Consider the following 23739-nt stretch of genomic DNA (forward strand, 5'->3'; position numbering starts at 1 on the left):
CTTAAGTGACTATTTCGGGCATGTCGTTGTAGGCAAACAATTTCAAAACAAGTCTTTTTTTCCAAACATATTGAAAATAGCAGATCTACAAGTTCATTGCATTGGGGCCATTGCGTTGACGCTGTTTCATTGCGTTGACGCTGCACCAATCAGCTGCGTGAAGCTGAAAATTCCCTGTGCAGGATGAAATCGCTAATTAATAACGCTGTGAGCTTGTTTATAATTACCAAACCTGCCTGGTAGGCAGTTGTGGTACTTGTTGCATTAGTGAGCAATGGCGCTCACTAATGCAACAAGTGTTCATATACAATACTTTATATGAAGCTAGGTTGAACATGGGTGTGAAGTGCTCCTTTACTTGCTTAAAATTGTTGGTCTTTTTCTGTATGTCTTGTTGTCAGACTCGGGCCTTTCGTTTCTATTTGATCAAAAAGACCAATGCAAGCAAATCTGAAGCAAAACAACAACAACCTCTCCCTCGAATTGATTCAAGCAATGCTGCCAACACCATGTTTTCCTATCTCTCGTTAGAAGTGTGGAAATAACTGTGAAAGCAGTACACACATTTAATCCACTAAGACCGGGAACGCATCTGTGTCATTTTAAGATTTCTTTGGTTATTAAAAAATAGCGCACAGAGTGCCGCGCTATGAGCTTGTAGATCTGCTATTTTTGAAAAAACGTGAACGTTTTTGCAAATCTTTGAATATATATATATTATATACATTTGTAAAAAAAAAAAAATTTAAACGTATGTTTTTTTGTGGCGCTCAAACGTTTTCATGTCAAGGACACCCCCAAAAATGATATGTATTTGGCTGTTGTTCCAGGGACCCCCAGAAGCAAAGATTTGTGTTACAAATGTTCGCTTTAAAAATGTTATATTTAAAGATTTGCACTCATTTTCAGGATTTTTCAAAAAATAGCAGATCTACAAGCTCATAGCGCGGCACTCGGTGCCGTGCTATGAGCTTGTAGATCTGCTATTTTTTGAATAGCCAAAGAAATCTTAAAATGACACACAGATGCGTTCCCGGTCTAAAAGGGTTAATATACTGTAGAGAGGAGGGCAGAATGAAGTGGAAATACTAAACACATTTGCCGGGGTTACAGTATAGAGACACTATTGGATTGGCCTCTGTGTTATTTGGCTTTCAGCGTTGATGCATCTGCTCTTTGATAGAGAACATTAACCCTTTAAGGCCGGGAAGGAAACGCATGTGTGTCATTTTAAGGTTTCTTTGGCTATTTTTAGAAACATCGTGTCCCTGGAACAACATATTTTTAAATGGGAGGGGGTCAAATACATATTACTTTGGGGGTCCTTGACACAAAAAGTTTGAAAACCATTGATAATAATAATGAGCAACATAAGTAAAAAAATATATTAAAAAAAACTTTAGGAAAAAAAAAATGTTGGGATTTACAAGACATTTGTAAAATTTTGAGTCATTTTTTTGAGTGAATTTGTAAAAAGATTTGAGTTAAAAACTTTCGCTTTAAAAAAGTATATATATATTCAACCTAAAGATTTGCACACATTTTCACAATAAAAAAAAAAAAAAGCAGATCTACAAGCTCGTAAAATCTAGATTTTTTGAATGGCCAAAGAAATCTAAAGTGACACAGATGCGTTCCCGGTCTTAAAGGGTTAAAAAAAGAAAACGGCAAATGTTCCGACATCACCTCACTCCATTGTGGAAGTGCTGTTAGTATAGAATAGCACCACATCCTGTGCTTCCAGCCACAATGGACGAACACACGCAATCGTGTTGTTGTCGCACAGAAACCTTGTATCTCCATACTCCAGTGGTGTAAAAAGTAACTAAGTACATTTACTCAAGTACTGTACTTAAGTGCAATTTTGAGGTATTTTTTACTGGAGTATTTCAAATTTCATTTTTTTTACTTCTACTCCACTGCATCCCAGAGGCAAATATTGTACTTTTACTCCACTACAATTATTTGAGAACGTTAGTTACTAGTTACTTACTGTAGATTTTGATTATCATATCACAAAACGTACATTAACCACTTCAGCCCTATAAACAGTACATTTCGGCCATTTGAAAATAGCCGGCTCTCCTTATACGCATTGTGGGCTTGTAAATCTGCTTGTAGATCTGTTATTTTCAAAATGTTATATATTTTATACATTTGAAAACTTGTGAAATGGGACATTCTGCATGTACTTTCTACTTTTGGTACTTCAAGTACATTTTGATGCCAATACTTTTGTACTTTCATCCAAGTAAATTTTTTATTCCGCACTTTTACTTGTAATTCTACATTGCAGAATTGATACTTTTACTTAAGTAAAACAATTGAGTATTTTTCCAACACTGCCATTCTCCATACTTCGTAAATGAATGCCATGTACACGAATGTTACGCAAAAGTAGCAAAAATAGCGAGAATCTTTGAAACAATTTGAAAGCAAAAGTGGTTACGTCTGTCTGTGGGATCTATCAACATTTAACCAATGAAATAGATCAACAAAAACTGACTCCCCCTGGTCAGCCGGGGCGCCTGATGGAGGGGAAAGGAACTGGTTGGAATAACGTGTTCCTTCCACGCGCTACGTCCTACCGGGGAAACTCCCCCCCTGTCAGGTGATAAGAAGCGGTCTGCTAACTCCTCATGCCTTGAAGGAAGCATGAGCTGAGTTCGGGGCTCTCCCCAGGCTGGCAGTGGGAGAGTAGCGCCCAGGATTACACACTTAGGCATTGGCAATGGGTGAAAAATAGGGGTTACAAAATCGTGGGATAAAAGTTTAGTTCAAAAAAAGAAATAGATTAAAAGAGCTTGTAACAAAATAATGACTACATTGGATCACAGGTTCTTTTTCCCCCCTTCCATTTCCTGACAAGTATAACGTACAGTTTTACGGACATACAAGCTTTCCAACCGACAGCGACGACATCCAGAATAGAATAGGAATGGCACTTCCATTTGTGTGATGGTGGGCTCCCCTGCCTGTGCTGCGGAGGAGCAGGCTAGCCCTGCCTTTCCACTCCGGAGGTGATAAATATAATTGCTGCATTATGGATCCCCCCGGGGCCTGGGTGGGTGGAAGGGTGCGGGAAAGAAGGGAGCATTAGGTTTGGTGGTTCGCTCACTTCGCTGAGGGAATGTGAGCTAGGGGCACGATAGGCTCTAATGCACAGTACAGCAGCCATATTGGAAATAAATTGGGCCTCTTCCTTACTTCCTTCACAGGTTTTACCAATGATACTAATTAAGGCTCTGTTCCATTTAGTGTAGCACAGTGGACAGTACACCCATAACTCTGAGAGTGTACAAATGGAACCAAATGGACCCTTACGGGTCCATTTGGTTCCATTTGTACACTCTCAGAGTTACACACTCCGTAAGGGGCTATTTGAAACCTCCTCAAGGAACCATGAGGGTCCCTGGACCACACTTTGAGACCCACTGGTGTAGCAGAGTGTTTCCAGTGAGCCAACATGCTCAATATCAGCACCCTGACTCTGTTTGACCAGAATGGAACAGAGCCTTCATTAGTATCATTGGGTAACGCCTGTGAAGGAAGTGGCCTAATTTCTTTACAATATGGCTGCTGTGCATAGAGCCTATTGGAGTAAAAGAATAAGGAGAGCTATGTAGTAGTAGTAATGACGATGATGATGATGATGATAATTATTATTACATAATAATTACATAATTAGGGCTGAGCCAAATGCCATTTTATCTCCGCCATGCAGGCCAAAGGCCAGGAGCGGAGATTATGTTTCCGCCCGTTTGTGTGTTGGTGTGTTTGTGTGTTGGTGTCTTGTTGTGTTTGTGTCTGGGTGTGTTGGTGTGTTGGTGTGTTTGTGTGTTGGTGTGTGGCTGAGCCCGGAGCTATTCTAGCAAACCGCTGGACTGATCAGTGTCAAACCTTTTGTTCACACAGCGAGTAGACCAAGGAAGACATTTGTGTTTTTTATCTGCCTCATAGTGGTGCTATAACAGTCCACTTTACGTGATGGCCTATCACACTTAAACCATCGTATAATAAAAAGAAAAGGGAAAAAAGGATATTCTCTGGATTCCGTGGATCGTGATGCAACTCCTCATATATTATAGGCCCTTATTAGGACCATTTCTGCCTGATATGATTTTCCACCATTTTGCATTTGGCTTCTAAAAACTTGTGGGAGGAGCCTTTTTCTCACCAAAAAAAGCCATAAATCATGAATGCAACATCCAATCAACGTTTTCACATTTTGTTGGGGCCTCTATGTTTTCCTCTTTTTTCACATGCACCACCAAAAACACTTTCACTTCTGGTAAAATGGTAAATGGTGCATTAATATAGCGCTTTTATCCAAAGCGCTTTACATAGATTGTGCATTACATTCACCCATTCACACACACACATTCATACACCGATGGCGGAGGAAACAAGGCACCAACCTGCTCATCGGGAGCAATTAGGGGTTCAGTGTCTTGCTCAAGGACACTTCGACACTAACTCTGGGGGAGCCTGGGATCGTACTGGGAACCTTCGGGTTCCCGTCCGGCCACTCTACCCCTGAGCCACCCCTGAGCCACTGTCTAACCATAGGAGAGACAAATATGAAATGTACCTTAATATGTCATAGAATAGCTACTGTATATCCCCTGCAGGTCCATCGGGTCCTGGTGGCTGCAACCCATAATTTACACAGCCCTGGTTAGGCCACCCAGCCTGGCAGAGATATGTGCTCTGGTCCAGATCATACGTAAACGCTCTGTTGGACATTTTCTGTGAAGCTCCATTGAGTCTATTCATATATTAGATATATAGTTTTTGGGGGGGGTTGCATAAACTCTCACAACATGAGATTCTCCCCTGGTACTTATGAGTCATCTTAAGGGGTTCTCATAACTTTTTTGGCCCAGGTACCCCTTGGAGGGGAGAAAATTTTCCAGGTACCCCCTCATCCTCGCAGCACCGATAAGCATATAGGCTACTTAACCACATGTGTACATTTAGATGCCATTGGAACTATTTGTATTAAAAACATTTCAATCAAAATCATTCAGACCCATTTCATAGTCATAAACAGAAACCACTACTACTATATGAATCATGTGCCAATAGTTATTTTATTCAATTTGCTTGTGTGCAAAACCTGACAGCACACTTTTCAAGAAACTGATCTTAATGGTTCAGACTTCAGAAAATGAACACTTCTATAGTCCTAATAAAAACAGACATGTAAAATGACCAGTCTAAACGTGACTTTTAGTAGGTGCTTCGACTTTAAAATAATAAACGTATTGTTAGGGATGTTCGATATTGACTATTTTTTTTGCCAATATCCGATATTCCGATATTGTCCAACTCTTAATTTCCAATCATGATATCAACCGATACCAATATATGCGGTATCTTTTCACCAAAAGTCAACTAATTGTCAAGTAACAACATCACATATCTAATCAAATAAAATAGCTATAATATCAATAATATCTAATAAATATCTAATCCATCTAATATAATACAGCGACGTTGTTAGGTTTTCAATTAAATTAGTCCCGGGACTAACTGGTGGTCATTTGAATGAGCCCCACTAATCTTAGATTAGATGTTGGCCTATTTGACAGTGTAGAAGCATATCTGCTTTGATGCCTATAACATTAACGAGCGTCAGCTGGACACAGACACACACACCTGCCCTCTGCAGTGCTCTAATTTGAAAGTGACTGGAGTCTGTCTCATTTCTCTGCAAAAGCCCTTGAATATTATGAATATGATTAAGGATTACTGTGATTATGGTCAGCTCACATTTCACATCGCACACACCATACAGTAAGAACTCCTGTAACTTTCACTAGCACCCCCCAATAAAAAAAGATTAAAAAAAATAATTATAAAACAAAACACAAAAAAAAACAGTTTTTTTTGCGGACCCCCTGGCTATGCGTCGCGGACCCCACTTTGAGAACCGTGGATCTTAACCACATGAACCCTAGCGTTCCTATGCTGGCGTGACATTCAGCAAAAAACAGAGGCTCACAACAAGCTCATAACACACGTTGTGAGCTCGTAGATCGACACTTTTTGGTGAAGAGATTTGGTGTAGAGCAGTGGCTCAAACTATTTCATGTCAAGGACCCCAACATTAATATGTTTTTGGCCGTGGACCCTCATCTGAAGATATTTTGGTGCCAGGGACCCCCATACAAGATTTATGTTGTTAAATTCTTTTGAAAATATTCCAAATGTTTCAAAAAAAGAATCTCCAAGATTTTTTGAAAGTTGTGAGCTTGTAAATTGTCTATTTTCAAACAGCTGATGTACTGTATAGGGTTAAAGTGGTTAAACTGATTTTGCTGCCTTATTAAACTCATTGAGTGCCATTCACGTGTTTCACGTGTTTTACCTCATTGGTGCAACGTGCAAAAAAAACGTGAAAAAAAAAGAAAGAACCCAAGATAACATTATCTGAAGATTTGCAGCTCCATCCACTCCTTGTTTAACTTATAACTGAAAAAGGCTGTATCTCGCTTCCAAAGCACTTTTTTTTTACAAAAAATAAAAAAAAACGCACTGGCCAGAAATAGCCAGAAATAATTCTGGCACTCAGTGAGTTAACTCATTTTGACAGGGACACCCTGGAACCCATTCAAGGACCCCTGGTTTAAGGGGTTAAGTATCTAATGGAGATAGGTGCACTATAGGTATAAGTACATGCTATGGGCTTCTGGGTTGGCACTGGTCTGTATTACACAGCTGGCATTCATTACTAATTCATCTAAACCATGGGTATTAATAGACTGCTTTGGCCAGCATGTGAGAAATAATGCCAAGGTTGCCGCTTATATGGCTCGATGGGTAGTGTGTATATTTTACTAAGGGACTATTTTTCATACAGTATTTAGAGGTATAGGCTACATGTTTGATGCATCGGTGTGCCTGCCTGTGAACATAATTCACATTATGATTATTTCATCTGAGATATATGAGTCCACCAAGTTAATACAGAGCACAGGTTTAGAGGGGTATAGGGATGCACATTGAGTTGAGGTAATATGCCATAGGTTAAGTGATAGAATGAGACACTCTAGTATGGAATTAGCATTCCATACTTTCACTTAACCCATTAAGACCGGGAACACATCTGTGTCATTTTAAGATTTCTTTTGGCTGTTCAAAACTAGCAGATCTACAAGCTCATAGCGCGGCACTATGAGCTTGTAGATCTGCTAGTTTTGAAAAATCTTGAAAAGAGTGCAAATCTTTGAATATATATACGTTTTAAAGCGAACATTTTTAACTCCGATCTGTGCTTCTGGGGGGTCCCTAGAACAACATATTTTGAGATGGGGCTCCGTGGCCAAATGCATATAATTTTGGGGGTCCTTGACATGGAAAAGTTGGAGCACCACTGATATAGCAACATACTATTAGGATTTAGAAAACATTTTTAGATATGTTTGGCGGACCCCCATCTAAAAATGTGTTCCAGGGACCCCCCAGAAGCAAAGATTTGAGTTAAAATAATTTGCTTTCAAAAATACGTATTCAAAGATTTGCACACATTTTCAAGATTTTTCTAAAATAGCAGATCTACAAGCTCATAGCTGTGAGCTTGTATACCTGCTGTTTTTGAATAGCCCAAAAAATCTATGCCACTGATGCGTCCGCGGATTGAATGGGTTACAGTCCCACAGTGTAATATAACATCCATTTTAAAGCATCCATTCATACTGAGCACGATAACTATAACTATAAGGATAATTATGCGAACATCATCCACCCACACTGATGTACGATCCGCTCTGTAAACACTGGCACCAAACGAGCTGCGGCGGTCCAGCTGGGTCAGAGCCTGCACAGAGAGGAGGAGGGGGGGTCTCAGAGTGCTGAAAGATGCATGCAATAGAATAGGACATCGTCTCTGTCGGGTGGAAATAACCTCATATGTGTCCAAAACCAACACATTCTCAAACATAGGCGTCAGTTTTTTTATTGCCGCTCTGTCATTTTCAGTTTTACACACACACGCACACGCACACGCACACACACACGCACATTATAGGGCAGGCTATATTTGTGTTGCTGCTACAATGTATGAGGAACCAGAATATCCAAACCAAAATATTTACTCTCATGTAGCCTACACAAGATGTAATAAAGAAACCTTGAACATTACACAATGTCTTTAGCCTACAACTAGGGTCAGTGCAATGAATGGAAGAGTCTGATTTCACCTTCCCAGAGTTTGGTACTAAACCCAATATACTTCTAAAAACACAATATGAAAAAACACAAAATGACAGCCCTCACCAAATAACTTTAAAAAGAAAAGAAAGGACAGAGAACGTGCCTCAGTTTGGAGGAGTTGGATTCACCTTCATACAAGGCTGTGTCGCGACCAGCGTTGCCAGATCTTGCGAGAGAAATAAGCAACCAGATCTATGAAAACAAGCCCAAAAGAAGTGACTATTATGGGCGCTTAGAAAAAGCCGACATGGCGACACCGAAAATGTTGGATCTGGATGCATCTCTTCTTTGCTGTTGGTGGTGCTTTCATCTTGTAGTTGTAGTACAATGTGAGTGTCAAAGCTACTCCCTGTGCCCTTTACAGTACCTGCCAGGCGAGTACAGGTGATGGCCTCATGACAAATACATACATTTGCATTCCTATGGGTGATGGTCGCTTCACTGAATGAATGGACTCGGTGGTCAATGGCTGTGTGTCCGTGGCCGATGATCGCTCACGGCAGCAGCAGCAGCCAGCGGTTGGGAAACGCTGCCCTAATGCATCACTATAGGACTATAATAGTGACTACAAAAATGAAAACACATGTATTGGAGCTTCAATTACTATTAGCTCGGTGGCTTAGCTGGCTGCAGCGTTTAGCTAGTGAACGCAACGTCCTGTGGTCGAATCCCACTGTGGGTGCGTGTTTTCTTTTCCTCTCTCGACTCTTTTCTCTCTCTCCGTATAGTTTTTGTGAGGTTAGGTTTAGGTATATTTTTTGTGAGGTTTAAGGGTTAAGTTTAGGCATAGTTTTGACAACATGCGACGTCGCCATGGCCTCCCGTCATGTCAAAACTTGACGTTTCAGGGTTACGGTAAAGCTGCAAAATGTGATGCCTTGGGAGTGTGAAGGGGTTGCCAAAACTGTTACTTTTCACAATTCGAATTCAAAAACAGCAAAAGTAGCAGATCTACAAGCTCGAAACGCGGGCGCGAAGTGATGCTTTTCTGTGACACTGTGTAGTATGATCAAGTAGGGCGTTAATCTACGGAAAAAAACTCAAAGTTAAAATATGGAGGAAAGAGGTTTTCTTCCCTACAGCAACAATATGGATAATCTGACTCTGATTTATGAATTATAAGGAGGTGAGACAGTTGTAGCCTACCTGAGGTGAGACAGCCTCATCAACAAGTAGAAGAGCGCGCACATCCCAACATGTTTTTTTTTCTTTTTGTTCTACATTTTTTATCCCACGATTTTGTAACCCTTTTTTCACCCAGTGCCAATTTTCTTAAGTGATGCTGGGCGCTACACTCCCCCCGCCAGCCTAGGGAGCCCAGGGCCGAGCTCATGCCTCCTTCAATGCATGAGAGCCAACTGACCTTCTTGTCACCTGACGGGGGGGGCGGGAGGTTCCCCGGTAGGACGTAGCGCGTGGAAGGAACATGTTATTCCAACCAGTTCCCTTCCCCTCCATCAGGCATGGTGGAGGCGATATAGCGACCAGGATTACTACATGTTTTTTTATGTGAGGGTATTAACTACCCTAGGAGACACGGGGAGAACATGCAAACTCCACACAGAGTAGTACATGTTTTTAAATGCCAGGTGCAATGCAAACTCCACACAGAGTAGTACATGTTTTTAAATGGCAGGTACACTGCAAACTCCACACAGAGTAGTACATGTTTTTAAATGGCAGGTGCACTGCAGAAGCGAACAACAGTGAAAAAAATGTGTCTGCAAACTAGATTATGCTCCAAAGGATATATGGTTCATTACCACCGTGAATGTGACGTTTCGAGCCTTGTGGCTCTTCCTGTCTGAGGAAGAGCCACTTGGCTCGAAACATCACATTCATGGTGGTAATAAACCATTAATGTTTTGGAGCATATTCCAGTTTGCAGACTAATTTGTCAGTGACAGTTAGCCTCCCAGCTAGCGTTAGCTTCATAACAGTCTCCACTCTCCTCATCTACATTAATAACAAAACCTTCCGAAGGAAAGTGACAGATTGCATCGCAGATGTCCGATGGATTTTGAATGGCTGTCAATGCTTCTAGTTCATAAAATCGCACTGTAATTGATAAAAACAATACTATAGTCATACTGATAACATGACCATAGTTGTAGTTACAGTTGTGGTGTGCACGCTGCCATCCATTTGAGTTTGAGCGATTTTTAAAAGGACATATTTATAGTCATCAACATCATTATCGTGCTTGGTGTGAATGGCCCTTGAGTCTTGAGTTCTCCCCGTGTCTCCTAGGGTAGTCTTCTTTCTATGGAAATTAACGTTGCGATGGGAACGATGTACAAAAACGAATTTCACCCACTTCTTTACCTTGTAAACCTGTGATGTGACAATAAAACTGATTCTGATTCTGATTCTGAGTCAGAGTCACCTCTTGTTGCGCCATTGTCTGTTGGAACTACGATTCCCAGAATTCAGTTCGAAACAAAAACACGTATATACGATAGCTCATAGAGCTATCAAATATCTGGACAGAAAATCCCCGCCCGTTCATTTCAAACCCAGTGCATATGTCCCCAGGGACACCCTCCTTCCGGGTATTTGTGAGTCATCGAGGTCATAACTGCATGCACGATGCACATGAGTGGTCCTTTATGTCACAAACGACCTCAAGCCCATTGGTCGAGGCATGAACTGCTGACTGAGGTCAAACTTTGTCATACTTGCAGTACCAGAGAGAGGTTAAAAAATCCCTTCCAGTCGGGGAAAAATACATTTCCGTTTCATTTCCGGTGCCTGCGTCATTTTGGCGCGATTGTCGAGGCAGACACTCGCGACTTAAATTTGTTTAGAGAAGTTGTCAAAAACATTTTTTTTATGAGAAATGGTTATTGTGAAAAATATACCAGTGAAGGATTATTATTAGGATTATATTATTATTATAGTTAACATGAGAAAAAGTTACACAGTATGATTTAAAAATAGGAATTTCATAGACAAAAAAGTATCTGTCTCAACATACAGCAGCTATTTAATGCAGAAAATGCAACGTTTCGGTCACACCTACGCACCTGTCCTGTCAAGTAGGCGTGCGAAAGGACTTCTTTTACAAAAACAATTATTTCACAGGCACTCACTCATTGCACTGTAAAAGATACACTGTGTTGTCGTGGCTTTTGATCGTATAAAAAGTACAGTACTACTCTACTATATGCTGTACACCTTCTGTCTGGCAAACATCAGACAATTGATAACAGTTGGGCCCAAGGTGTTCTTCTCTATGAAACCCTGACACTCATCTTTGCTCCCTGTTGTGTTGTTCCTAACCAAGACAGACGTGCGGCTTCCCTTTGAACCTTACTGTTTGAGGAGAGCGCTGTCTCCCTGTCCAAATAAGACATATCCGTGAAGGCACCTGCAGGTGAAAGGCAACAGTTCAGCCCCCCTGCAGGCCTGCACAGTACAGTACACCCTGGCTGTACCGATATGACACCGAGCATCACACATGTCCAAAGATTTTACTTTACAGGAAATGCAACCAATGTAGTTATTATTTAGTCACAAGTTCTTGTTAATACTAATACTTTTTTTATAGCCATGATTATAGATGGGCTGTTTTCGCCAGCTTTACGTGACATTCTTTTTTTTTTGTGATCAAGTTTTTATTTTAAATGTTTTGTTCACATAGCTGGAGGATTGAACAAGCATGTCAGCTGTACAGTACTACTGCCATTTGGCAATTCCAATGCACATTTGAACTGCCCAACAAGGGGTTCTTATTTGTCCTTCCAGTTAAGAATTTCCCCTACTCCCCACCCCCACCCTACAGTACATGGCCCACAGGTTGAACAAGCATAAACAGGACAAATAAATTAGTATATAAAATAAATACAGCAAAAAAACAAAGCAAAAGGTACAAAACCGCTGAAAAAGAAAGAAGAAGCTTTGCGTGACATTCTTGTACGATGAAGGAGGGCATTAATTTACCAAACAAAAAAATATAACACAAAAAGTTGGAAAAAAAACATGGAGATGCAAGGTTTTTTTGGAGGCACGGTGGCGCAGTCGGTAGCGCTGTCGCCTCACAGCTAGAAGGTCCTGGGTTCGATTCCTGCCGGGGACGCTGTGGGCGCTGGGGGCGTGTCCTATCCTCCGCGTCACCAGCGCCCATACCCTAGGTGGGGTTGGCCTTTCTGTGTGGAGTTTGCATGTTCTCCTGTGTCTCTTACGGTGCGTTTTAACAGCGGGCGATCAGCGGGCGATCAGGATAGTATTTTCCGGAAGTGCATTATATGTCTATGAGAGCCGGCGACTACTGGCGATAGGGCGAAGTGGGCGGGGGGGCGATGAAAGATGGATTTTCTTTATCTTTTGGACGATGTCGCCGGCGATCGCCCGAGAGTCGCCCGCTGTTAAAACGTACTGTTAGGGTATAGGTACCCTCACAAAAACATGTAGTAATCCTGGTCGCTATACCGCCTCCCTCATGACAGCCAGGGCGCCTGATGGAGGGGAAAGGAACTGGTTGGAATAACGTGTTCCTTCCACGTGCTATGTCCTACCTGGGGAAACTCCCCCCTGTCAGGTTGATAAGAAGGTCAGTTGGCTCTCATGCATTGAAGGAAGCATGAGCCCGGCTCTGGGCTCCCTAGGCTGGCGGGGGGAGTGTAGCGCCCAGGATCACTTAGACAATTGGCACTGGGTGAAAAAGGGTTGCAAAATCGTGGGATAATTTCCTTTTATAAAGGAGATACACGGTTTTATGTCCCGACAGCACCGATTTCCATCTCGTCTGCCAGTCTGACTACTCTCGCTGACTACTGACTGACTGACAGGGGATTCTGCAGGCTTTCAATAATTTAGTCTCCACTGCACAGCCAGTCTTCAGCCTTAAGGGTAACCGCGTCCTCGCAGCATGTTCAGATCTGGTGCTTCTCTCTTTCCCTCCTAGGACAGATCCACTCCGCATGCTTCTTATCTCCATCATTGGCTGTGACCTACAATATTTCTTCGTCCGTGCCTGCTATGCCATTAATACGTCCCCCTCTCACACATCATGCCTACGGGGCCTTTTGGGGCTGTAATGGAGGGAAAATACATTTTCATGAGACTTTAACCGATTAAGGCCGGGAACGCGTCTGTGTAACCACTTTAACCATTATTTTATGCTTTGGGCTATTCAAAAATAGCAGATCTACAAGCTCATAGCGCGGCACCAAGTGCCGCGCTATGAGCTTGAAGATTTGCTATTTTTGAAAAATTGTGAAGACTTCTGCAAATCTTTGAATATATATATTTTTTAAAGCGATTTTTTTTAACTCAAATCTTTGCTTCTGGGGGGTCCCTGGAACAACATACTTCCACTTCCATACTAGATGGGGTCCGCGGCCAAATACATATTATATATAATTATGGGGGTCCTTGACATGAAAAAGTTTGAGCACCACTGATTATAGCAACAAAAGTGTTTTTAAAAAACAGCCTCAAATGTCTTCTGTAGAAGACATTTGTAGAATCCCCAGAAGCAAAGATTTTGATTACAAATGTTCACTTTGAAATATATATATTTTCAAAGATTTGCAAAAAGAATCATCATTTAAAAAAAAAAGAAGCAGATCTACAAGCTCATAGTGCTCAAAGAAATCTTAAAATGACAGACACGTTCCCGGTCTTAATGGGTTAATGCAATCTCATGACGGGTGGATTTACATTATTTTCCCCTTTCTTTCCCCCCAGAATTAATATTGCGAAATAGTTCCTGCAAAACAGACACAGGCACACTACATATTACCCTGGAACTGCCAGGTGTGGCTAATAACCCCCATTCAGACTTCCACATTGTGCGGGTACTATTGAAGGTTCCTAAAAATGGAACCGTAGCATAGTGTCATACTGTTAAGCCTCCCCAAGCCCTAAAGACACACTCCAGCATCTCGGAGCTGAACTGGAGCTTACAGTGTTGTCCCTTGGTAGACCGTTATACAGACTGTTGCACACACTAACTGTACCAGGGAGTGTTTTTAGGGACAGGCACAATCTCCTCTAAGTATTGGCCAGGCTGTAGCTGTATCCACAGCCACAACAACATCTCCATTTATACATTCGTTCGGGCTTAAGGGGGGATTACAGGAGCTGCTCCCAATTGTCTTTTTAGCTGAAGCTTTGTCTCACAACCGGCAAAAACAACACAAAAAAAGAATGAAAAAAAAAAATCTAATTCTGTCCGGTGTTTGCAGAAATGTGAATAGCAGCGAGACAGAGGTTTCAGTAGCAGTCATTTAGCGATCCGCTGCCTTTAGATGTGGCACGGTAAACAGAAGATGTGTGCTCTGCCAGCTAAAAGCTGTTTATATCAAAGTAATGAGCCTGAGGAGACTGGCAATTAAGGGAGATTCTTTTCCCATTTCTCCATCTATTCCAGGAGACACCGACCGAAAGGTTATCTGGTATTAGAGAGCTCGAAACGGGAGGAATCTTAATTGGTTTGGATAGACTACGGCTGTTGACTCAGGACGGCGGCCATTGCTTCAGTAAAGACCTCGTTAGTATGACATATAGTCTCGTCTGTTTACCCAAACTGATTCAAAGGTTATGTTGGCCTGTAACCCCCTACGCTCTATAATGTTCTGACTGGACAGTTTAGTTTATTATCATTGTTTTGTTTTTATTTTGTCTGTTTGTACTCACTTTAACCCTGGCATCCCAGTTTTGGGCTTATCATCATGGTGAAAATGGTAGAAAAGTTGCTGATCTACAACCTCACAAAGTGTCGCATCGCGGCGCTTTGTGAGCTTGCAGACACAGACACTGCAGACACTGCCACATGACGAAGGATAAAATATCATCAGAGAACCGGGGTTATGAAAGTAACCTTAGGGCTTAAGGGAATGGAATATCATTTTGCTTCTGTGTACAGATAACGAGCTGGTGCCTACCGCGTGTGACCATCGGATTAAAGAATCTATCAGACCGCCAGAGGCCATTATGGCGGCATTGATCCACATCTCATATCAATTAGTTTTTTTCCCTCACCGACTAATAACGGGGCGGCAGTGGCTCAGGGGTAGAGTGGCCGGTAGAGCGGCCGGATGGCCAGTTTGATCCCGGGCTCCCCCAGAGTTAGTGTCGAAGTGTCCTTGAGCAAGACGCTGAACCCCTAATTGCTCCCGATGAGCAGGTTGGTGCCTTGCATGGTTTCCTCCGCCAACGGTGTATGAATGTGTGTGTGAATTGGTGAATGTAATGCACACTCCATGTAAAGCGCTTTGGATAAAAGCACTATTGTGCTGGCCCCTGACCTCTTTAATTATTATGACACGCCACCTTGTGGCTACCTTGTGCTATTAAATACCCTCTTAGATGGTACATTCCAGTTTCAGGATTCAGGAAGCAACTAGTTCATTCCTACATAGTCTTTTGAGAAGCAAGCATGTTGCAGTGTGTGTTTTCCACAGCTCTCCAACGTTTGTGTGTCTTGGAGTAGATATGTGTGTGAGTAAAACTTGAATATTATTGTGCCAAAGTGTGTATGAAAATGTTTGAACTGTAATGTGCAGTCAATTGAGTTGCTTTTGTAACTTTTAGTAGTGTTTGTTTGTCTACTCATTTCCTTGTGCCATGTGAGCTACAGTTGTCTGTGATTACATCATCTATGTGTAATGTGTATGTGTTTTCAGTAGTTAACAAATAACAACAGTAATATTTGCTTATTTGTTTGTAATATTCTAATTTGAGTGTTTTTCTGAAACCCATGTCTTTATGTCTATGTTTTACAGTCTTACAAAAAATGTCAACCCAATATCAACCTACAGTAAAGTATTTTCTTCTAAAAGAAATTGGGATTATTATTGGGAGTTTGTCTAGCCTTTGCGAATCCTTTGCCTTTGCGAATCTGTCTAGCCTTTGCACAGGCACATAAGTGTGAGGACAGAATAGCTCTATAAATGCACCATTTACCATTTATAACCGTCATCTTCCTCGCAGCTAGTCTTTGTCTACGGTCAGTAGTGGAAAAAGTACTCGCATTGAAATACTGCAATTTGGACTGCAATTTGGAATGCCAGATTAGTTAAAGTCAGGCATTCAAAATTGAAAAGTACAAAAGTATTAGCCTGGGACCAGACAAATCTGCGAGTGAAATTTTTTTTTGCATTCTGCGATTTGGGTCTGGCACCGCTCCATAGAGAATCCATTTCCTGCTCCAGAAGACGGGGGTAACCAATTAGGGCCCAGTATTAAAATATGGGAGACTGTGATTGGTAGTTGGTTGTAGGTCTAACCAATTGCGTACAGAGACATTGTTTTGATCCCGCCCCCTTGGAAAAAAAACGTCCTCATAGAGGCACCAGACTCATATCCACGCAGTGATATAGTCTGTCTACGCCAGGCTACACAAGTATTGGTGTCAAAATGTACTTAAAGTACCAAAAGTAGAAAGTTACGCATTATGCAGAATTTCACAAGTTTTCAAATGTATAAAATGGATAAAAATCTTATGAAAATAGCAGATCTATAAGCTCACAATGCGTCGTGATGTGACACATTGTGAGCTTGTAGATCGGCTATTTTCAAATGGCTGAAATGTATACAGAGCTGAAGTGGTTAATGTATGGACTGGAGTGTGGAGTAAAAGAACAGCGTAATATTTGCCTCTTAGATGTCGTGGGGTAGAGGTAAAAGTATTGAAAATTGTAAATACAGAAGAAAGTCAGAAAAATACCTCAAAAGTGTACTTGAGTACTTAGCTACTTTACACCACTGCTCGCCGACTCATAAACTGTCATCCTCCTCGCCTGCTATCGTCTGTGTCTGTACGGTCAGACAGAGTACACTGGCAAATATTTAAACATGACCTTAACCCATTAAGACCAGGAGCACATCTGTGTAACCACTTTAACCATTATTTTATACTTTGGCTATTCAAAAATAGCAGATATACAAGCTTGCTATTTTAGAAAAATCGTGAAAATGTGTGCAAATCTTTGAATATAATTATATATTTTTTAAAGCAAACATTTTTAACTCAAATCTTTGCTTTTGCTGGGGTCCCTGGAACAACATATTTTGAGATGGGGGTCCGCGGCCGAATACATATAATTTTGGGTGGTCCTTGACAAAAGTTTGAGAACCACTCATTATAGCGACATATGTTTTTTCCAAAAAAAACAATAGGATTTAGAAGACATTTGTTGAATCCCCCAGAAGCAAAGATTTGAGTTACAAATGTTCACTTTAAAATATTCAAAGATTTGCACAAATTTTCACGATTACGCTACAAGCTTGTAGATCTGCTACTTTTTGAATAGCCAAAGAAATCTTAAAAATGACACCGATGCGTTCCAGGTCTTAATGGGTTAAACACCTGACAGCAGCAAATTAGCTCATTTTACGGGCTGTCGTTTTTGCAGCTCAGACGGACATGGATTATCGAAAATCTAAAAATACCCTAAATCAATGTTTCCTCAAGGACACTGTGGCCAACATAACTATAGGTGACCGTCTCAGAGTGCTGCGTAAATTATCTAATAACCAATTAGCGACACGCGGAAGCAATCAGTACCTCTCATCCTGTACAAGCTAATTAGCGGTGGTGGCGGCTGTCTGAAAATGAATACATTTATCGTCTCTAGTCGCGGGTGGAAACCTCATACAGTATGTCCAAAACTGTGACAGTGGTGGAAAGTAACTATGTGTACATGTACACAAGTTATGTACTTGAGTACAATTTTGAGGTACTTTTACTTTACTGGAGTATTTCCACATGTCTATACCTTTTCTTTTACTCCACTACGTCTCAGAGACAAATGTTGTACTTTTAATCCACTACAATTATTTGAAAACTTTAGTTACTAGTTACTTTGTAGGTTTTGATTGTTATTACAGAACATACATTAGCAACTTCAGCCCTATTGAAATTTTGGCTATTTGAAAATAGCCAATCTACAAGCTCACAATTGTGAGCTTGTAGTTCGGCTATTTTCAAAAGATTTTATACATTTGAAAACTTGTGAAATGGGACATACTGCATAATGAGTACTTTTACTTTTGTACTTTAAGAATATTTTGATACCAATACTTTAGTACTTTTACTCAAGTCATTTTTGCTTTTCAGGATTCAAATTCAAAAACAGCAAATGTAGCAGATCCACAAGCTCGAAACGTGTTGCTTCGCCACGCATTTCGAGCTTGTAGATCTGCTACTTTTGTGTGACACTGTAGTATGATCAAGTAGGGCGTTAATTTACGAAAAAACACAAAAGGTTAGAATACGGAGATAAGAGGTTTCTGCCCGACAGCGATGATATATAGACTGTATAATGTATTAACACCCTTCTATGATGGACTAGGGCATTCATTTATGAAAACTTTTATTTAAGGAGATACAAGGTTTTTGCCCGACAGAAATGACACACGACTGACAGAGGCTTAGGCGCCTTCAATCTGGAATCTCTATTTTGGACCTGTCATTATAGGCAAACGTTTTGAAAAATGCCCAATTATTATTATTATTACTTTCAAGATGTTGGCACAACATGTTGACATGTCTGCATTTTGATTGGTTCTGTGACCAGTGACAGGTGTTTGATGACTGCTTTAAATAAATACGACAGGATGGGGTGGATTATTCCGTGAAATAATTTGCCTCTGAATGCGAAATGTCTGCTCGTATACTGTGTACGTCTCGTCTGTGCGTTCCTCTTCGGTGCATTGTGATTGTTGTAAAGCGAGTTTTTCTGTGGCTTCCAGATGATAAGTAATTTGCCTGATGCAAAGCCGCACGAGGCTATTATGGTACGCACGTCGATTTGTTTGGCAAAGAAAACAGACCCTATAGCGAGTGATGTGACGGAGCCAAAATCCCCACTATTTCACTTTTTTTGTTTGAGTGTCTGCCACTTCCATATGGTTGTGATTTCCATGAAAAAACAGATCAGCTATTGTGACTTCAGGCTTTGTGCATGTATGCGTGTGTGTGCGCGTGCGTGTGTGTGTGTGTGTGTGTGTGTGTGTGTGTGTGTGTGTGTGTGTGTGTGTGTGTGTGTGTGTGTGTGCGTGTGTGTGTGTGTCTCTCCCCCTCATCCCAGAGGCCTCATCATTTCTCTGTCTCTCTCTCTTTCCGTTTAAAAAAAGGTGGAATCTGCATCGCTCAGTCTTGGAAGATTCCCCACAACCCCAAGCAGGAGGATTATGACAAAGCCATCCAACAACTGCTGGAAACGCAGAGCTCCCGGGCAGTCATCATCTTCGCCAGCGAAGAAGACATACGGTGAGGATCTCGCCGGCGTGCCGTGCGTTTGGCTCTCACTGCATGGCTAGCGTTTCACCGCCGTCGAGGGGCGGTTGATGATGACTTGCCACGTTGAGGTCTTTAATCTCTAGAGGAGCTGAGGGCCCCGCAGACGCGCTCGAGGCGAGGACAGATTTGCCGCGTGTTGCAAGGATGCATGTCAGACACACACGCGCGCACACACACACACACACACACACACACACACACACACACACACACACACACACACACACACACACACACACACACACACACACACGTCACCACCGAACAAAAGCATGTCTCGAAGGGAGAACCAGGGGAATACAGATGACAACAAAGTAAGGAGAGAAATTGTTTCATTTACAATGCCCCACGGGAAACGTCTGTGTAAAAAAGGCACAGCAAATCAAACATGGTGGCAAAACATTGGTTTTAACCCATTGAAACCGGCGGGAACGCATCTGTGTCATTTATAGATTTCTTTGGGCTATTTAAAAAATAGCAGATCTACAAGCTCGAGCTTGTAGATATTTTTTTTTAATTCGTGAACATTTTTGCAATTCTTTAAATATATATTTTTTAAAGCGAACATTTGTAAAATATTTTGTTCCAGCGACCCCCCAGAAGCCAAGATTTGATTTACAAATGTTTGCTTTAAAAATATATGTATTCAAAGATTTGCACACATTTTCACGATTTTTCTAAAATAGCAGATCTGCAAGCTCGTATGAGCTTGCAGATCTGCTATGATTTTTGAATAGCCAAAAGAGATCTAAACTGACGCAGATGCCGTTCCCGGATTGTACGGGTTAATACTCTGCTAAATTCAGACGGATGAATACAGAGAAAGACACATAGACTTGGGCAATTGAAGCGAAGGAAGACTGATGCTACTTATACAGGCGTCAGATATGGATATGGAAATGAAGCGCTGCAGGCGTCCATGTTCCATGTTTCAGCCATGGCCTTGAACCAAAAGATATACAGTATGTTAATGTGTTTGTGTGTGATGGGCCTTGATGCGTAACAGCACTCGTACACAACAACGGAACACAACCATTCGTGACAGGTACACACTACAGCAGTGAGACAATGCTGCAAGGCATCTGTTTAGCCCATGAAGACCGGGAACGATTTTATAGATTTCTTTGGGCTATTCAAAAATAGCAGATCTACAAGCTCATAGCGTGGCACTCAAGAGCTTGTAGATCTGCTATTTTAGAAAAATCGTGGAAATGTGTGCAAATCTTTGAATATATCTATTTTTAAAGCGAACATGTTTAACTCAAATCTTTGCTTCTGGGGGGGTCCCTGGAACAAAACATTTTGAGATGGGGGTCCGCGGCCAAATACATATCTAAAGATGTTTTCTAAATGCTATATCAGTGGTAATCCAACTTTTCCATGTAAGGACCACCCAAAATGATATGTATTTGGCCGCGGACCCCCATCTCAAAATATGTTGTTCCAGGGACCCCCATAGAAGCACAGATCGGAAAAGATTAGCACAAATCGTCCAAAAAAAAAAATCCTAAATAGCAGATCTACAAGCTTGTAGATCTGCTATTTTTGAAAAGCCATGAAATATTAAAATGACACAGATGCGTTCCCGGTCTAAATGGGTTATAGGCCCCCCCCCCCTGCTCACCTTTTGTTTTTTTGTTGTTGCAAAAATAAGCTACATTGATCATCTGCACCATCTGCACAGTAAATGTCAGCGCTGTAATTACATTACTGTCCTGCACTGTGAAAATCCTCAGTGTTTATTGAAATGACAGGGCCTTTTAAATTGTGTTGTAAAGCCTGTGCAGTATGTCATAAAACGCTAACAAAAGCAAGTAACAAAACTCTCTAAGTAACTAACTGCCGCTGACACCTTGCGTTAAAATGCGATCTGTATCGGGATCATCTAACGCATTTTAAAGGAGTAGTTCACCCCCCAAAAAATGACTTTTCTATCAATTACACACCCCATGAAGCATTGAATTCATTTTTTAGTTTTTGTTGCATTCCTAAGACAATAATTTGATGATAATAATAAAGACCCTAATGCAGGGGTCTTCAACGTTTTCAGGCCAAGGACCCCCTAGCTGAGAGAGAGATGAAGCAGGGACCCCCTCTATATTGTATAAAATTGTGTTTCAGATTATTATAAAAAAAATTACTTAGTCTGCTCTTTTTTCACTCTACACCTATACCTCTTTGCCAAAAATAGCAGATCCACATTTTTGGCTAATGTTCTCCTCAGAAAAGGAATTCTAGGGTTCAAGTGGTTAATGTTAAAAAACAAAATCATATCACACAAAGATTTGGCGGACCCCCTATAGTAGCTCTGAGGACCCCCTAGGGGTCCCGGACCCCCTGTTGAAGACCCCTGCCCTAATGTATCCGATAGGAGACATAAAGAGACTTTGGGTGAACTACTCCTTTAATGCATGGTGTCAATTTTAAAAATGCACTTAAATGAATGGTTGAAAGTCATACTGTATGTTGGGTGAACTACTCCTTTAATGCATGGTGTCAATTTTAAAAATGCACTTAAATGAATGGTTGAAAGTACTTAGTGGAGAAATTAAGTTGGACGTTTTGCTGTTCGATGAGATATTGAGTTTATTCATTTATTGGACGGATAAGGAGAAAATGTACTTTGTGTTTTATTGGGCCAAAATGTTTTCGTCCAAAATGAGACTAGGCCAAGGGTCAATTAAAAGACTGGATTCTGTCATCATCCCTGGATCAGCAATATCAATGTTGTTGATTTTTATATCAATCTGACCTTTTGAAAAACTGTCCTGATCATTCTGATAATGAACGGCAACAGATGGGTTTTGAAAAACTGAAAATCTGAGCGCTCGAGTGGCGCAGTGGTAAAGTGCCTGCCCACCACCGCGGAGGCTGGGGGTTCGAATCCACCGCGGTTTATCCGGCTTTGTCGAGCGTCTATACGAACACAATTGGCCCCTGTTCGGGTGAGGGAAGCCTGCAGGCCAGGCGGGGAGGGTGATATTTTTCACTAACTGATGTATTTCGGGCGGGGGTAGGGCGCCACCTTGTTGGTGGGGAGGAGTAGGACGTCATTGGTTCTCAAAGTGGGGTCCGGGGAGTCGGGGACCCCCAGGGGTCCTTGGAGGGGTACCAGGGGGTCCCCAGCTAAATTAGTTAATCACAATCATTTTAACCACTTTAAACATATTTTCTTTTAATCGTCAAAACTTGCAAATCTTTGAATATATATATTTTTAAAGCAAACATTTGTAACTCAAATCTTTGCTTCTGGGGGGTCCCTGGAACAAAATATTTTGAGATAGGGGTCCGCGGCCAAAGACATAATTTTGGGGGTCCTTGACATGAAAAAGTTGGAGAACCACTGCTATACGTCATTGGTTGTCAAAGTGGATCACCAGGGGGTCCTCAGCAAAATTAGTTAATACAGCGACACAATAATTTTATCTACTTTATCCATATATACGTTCAAAAATAGCAGATCTGCAAGTTCTGCAATTTCTTTTCAACATTTTGAACATTTTTGACAAATCTTCTGTTCTGGGGTCCCTGGCACAACACAATTTCAGATGGGGGTCTGTGGGCAAAATTACATATACATTTGGGGGGCCCTAGCCACGAAAAAGTTTAGATCACAGCAGTGACAACACACAGAAATGTGTGTGAGGAGAAAAAGGTTAGAGTGGCCGCTCTAGGTGTGTAGCCGCTCTGATAATGACATCAAAGAAAAGGACCGGCACACTGTCTGGAACTTGGACCTTCACTATGCACAGCATAATTGGGTCCCTTACTTCCTTCACAGGTGTTACCAATTAATCTTAATTAAGGCTCTGTTCCATTTAGTGTAGCACAGTGGTTGTCTTATTTTCAAGGACCCCCATAACTCTGAGAGTGTACAAATGGAACCAAATGGACCCTTATGGGTCCATTTGGTTCCATTTGTACACTCTCAGAGTTACACAGCCACCATATGGGGCCATTTGGGAACCAAAATGGAGTGTTTCCAGTGAGCCAACATGCACAATATCAGCACCATAGATAGACATATAAAGGTAGACGCCTCCTTCGGCTCTGAAGCGTTCGTATCTCGAGCGCGCTTCCTTGTTCCGCAGGGCTAGCCTACTTCCTTCCGCTTCAGCAGGGGGCGTTCGGTAGGCCAATCAGAGGCAGGTGGGGCTGGTCTTTTCTCTCGCGCAGCAACTAGTCAGTTAGACGCGCTGTGATTGGCCAGTAGTCAACGCGATGTGATTGGTCAGTAGTGAAACAGCCCTGCGGAAGAGCCTTGTATTGAG

The 23739-nt window shown here is 41.6% G+C and overlaps 1 protein-coding gene across 1 annotated transcript in view; it reads left to right on the forward strand.

The window, feature by feature from the left end:
- LOC308097452 (metabotropic glutamate receptor 7-like) overlaps window positions 1-23739 on the forward strand; it is a gene marked incomplete at both ends in the record, with an annotated part of 249239 nt that overhangs the window by 82539 nt on the left and 142961 nt on the right. The window contains one exon of the mRNA XM_080445211.1: window positions 19303-19438. Within this exon, the coding sequence (XP_080301337.1) occupies window positions 19303-19438 (136 nt within the window). The remainder of the gene's footprint in view (window positions 1-19302; window positions 19439-23739) is intronic.

This window comes from Gymnoscopelus braueri, assembly GCF_963280865.1.
Source record: "Gymnoscopelus braueri genome assembly, chromosome: 12".
Taxonomy (NCBI): domain Eukaryota; kingdom Metazoa; phylum Chordata; class Actinopteri; order Myctophiformes; family Myctophidae; genus Gymnoscopelus; species Gymnoscopelus braueri.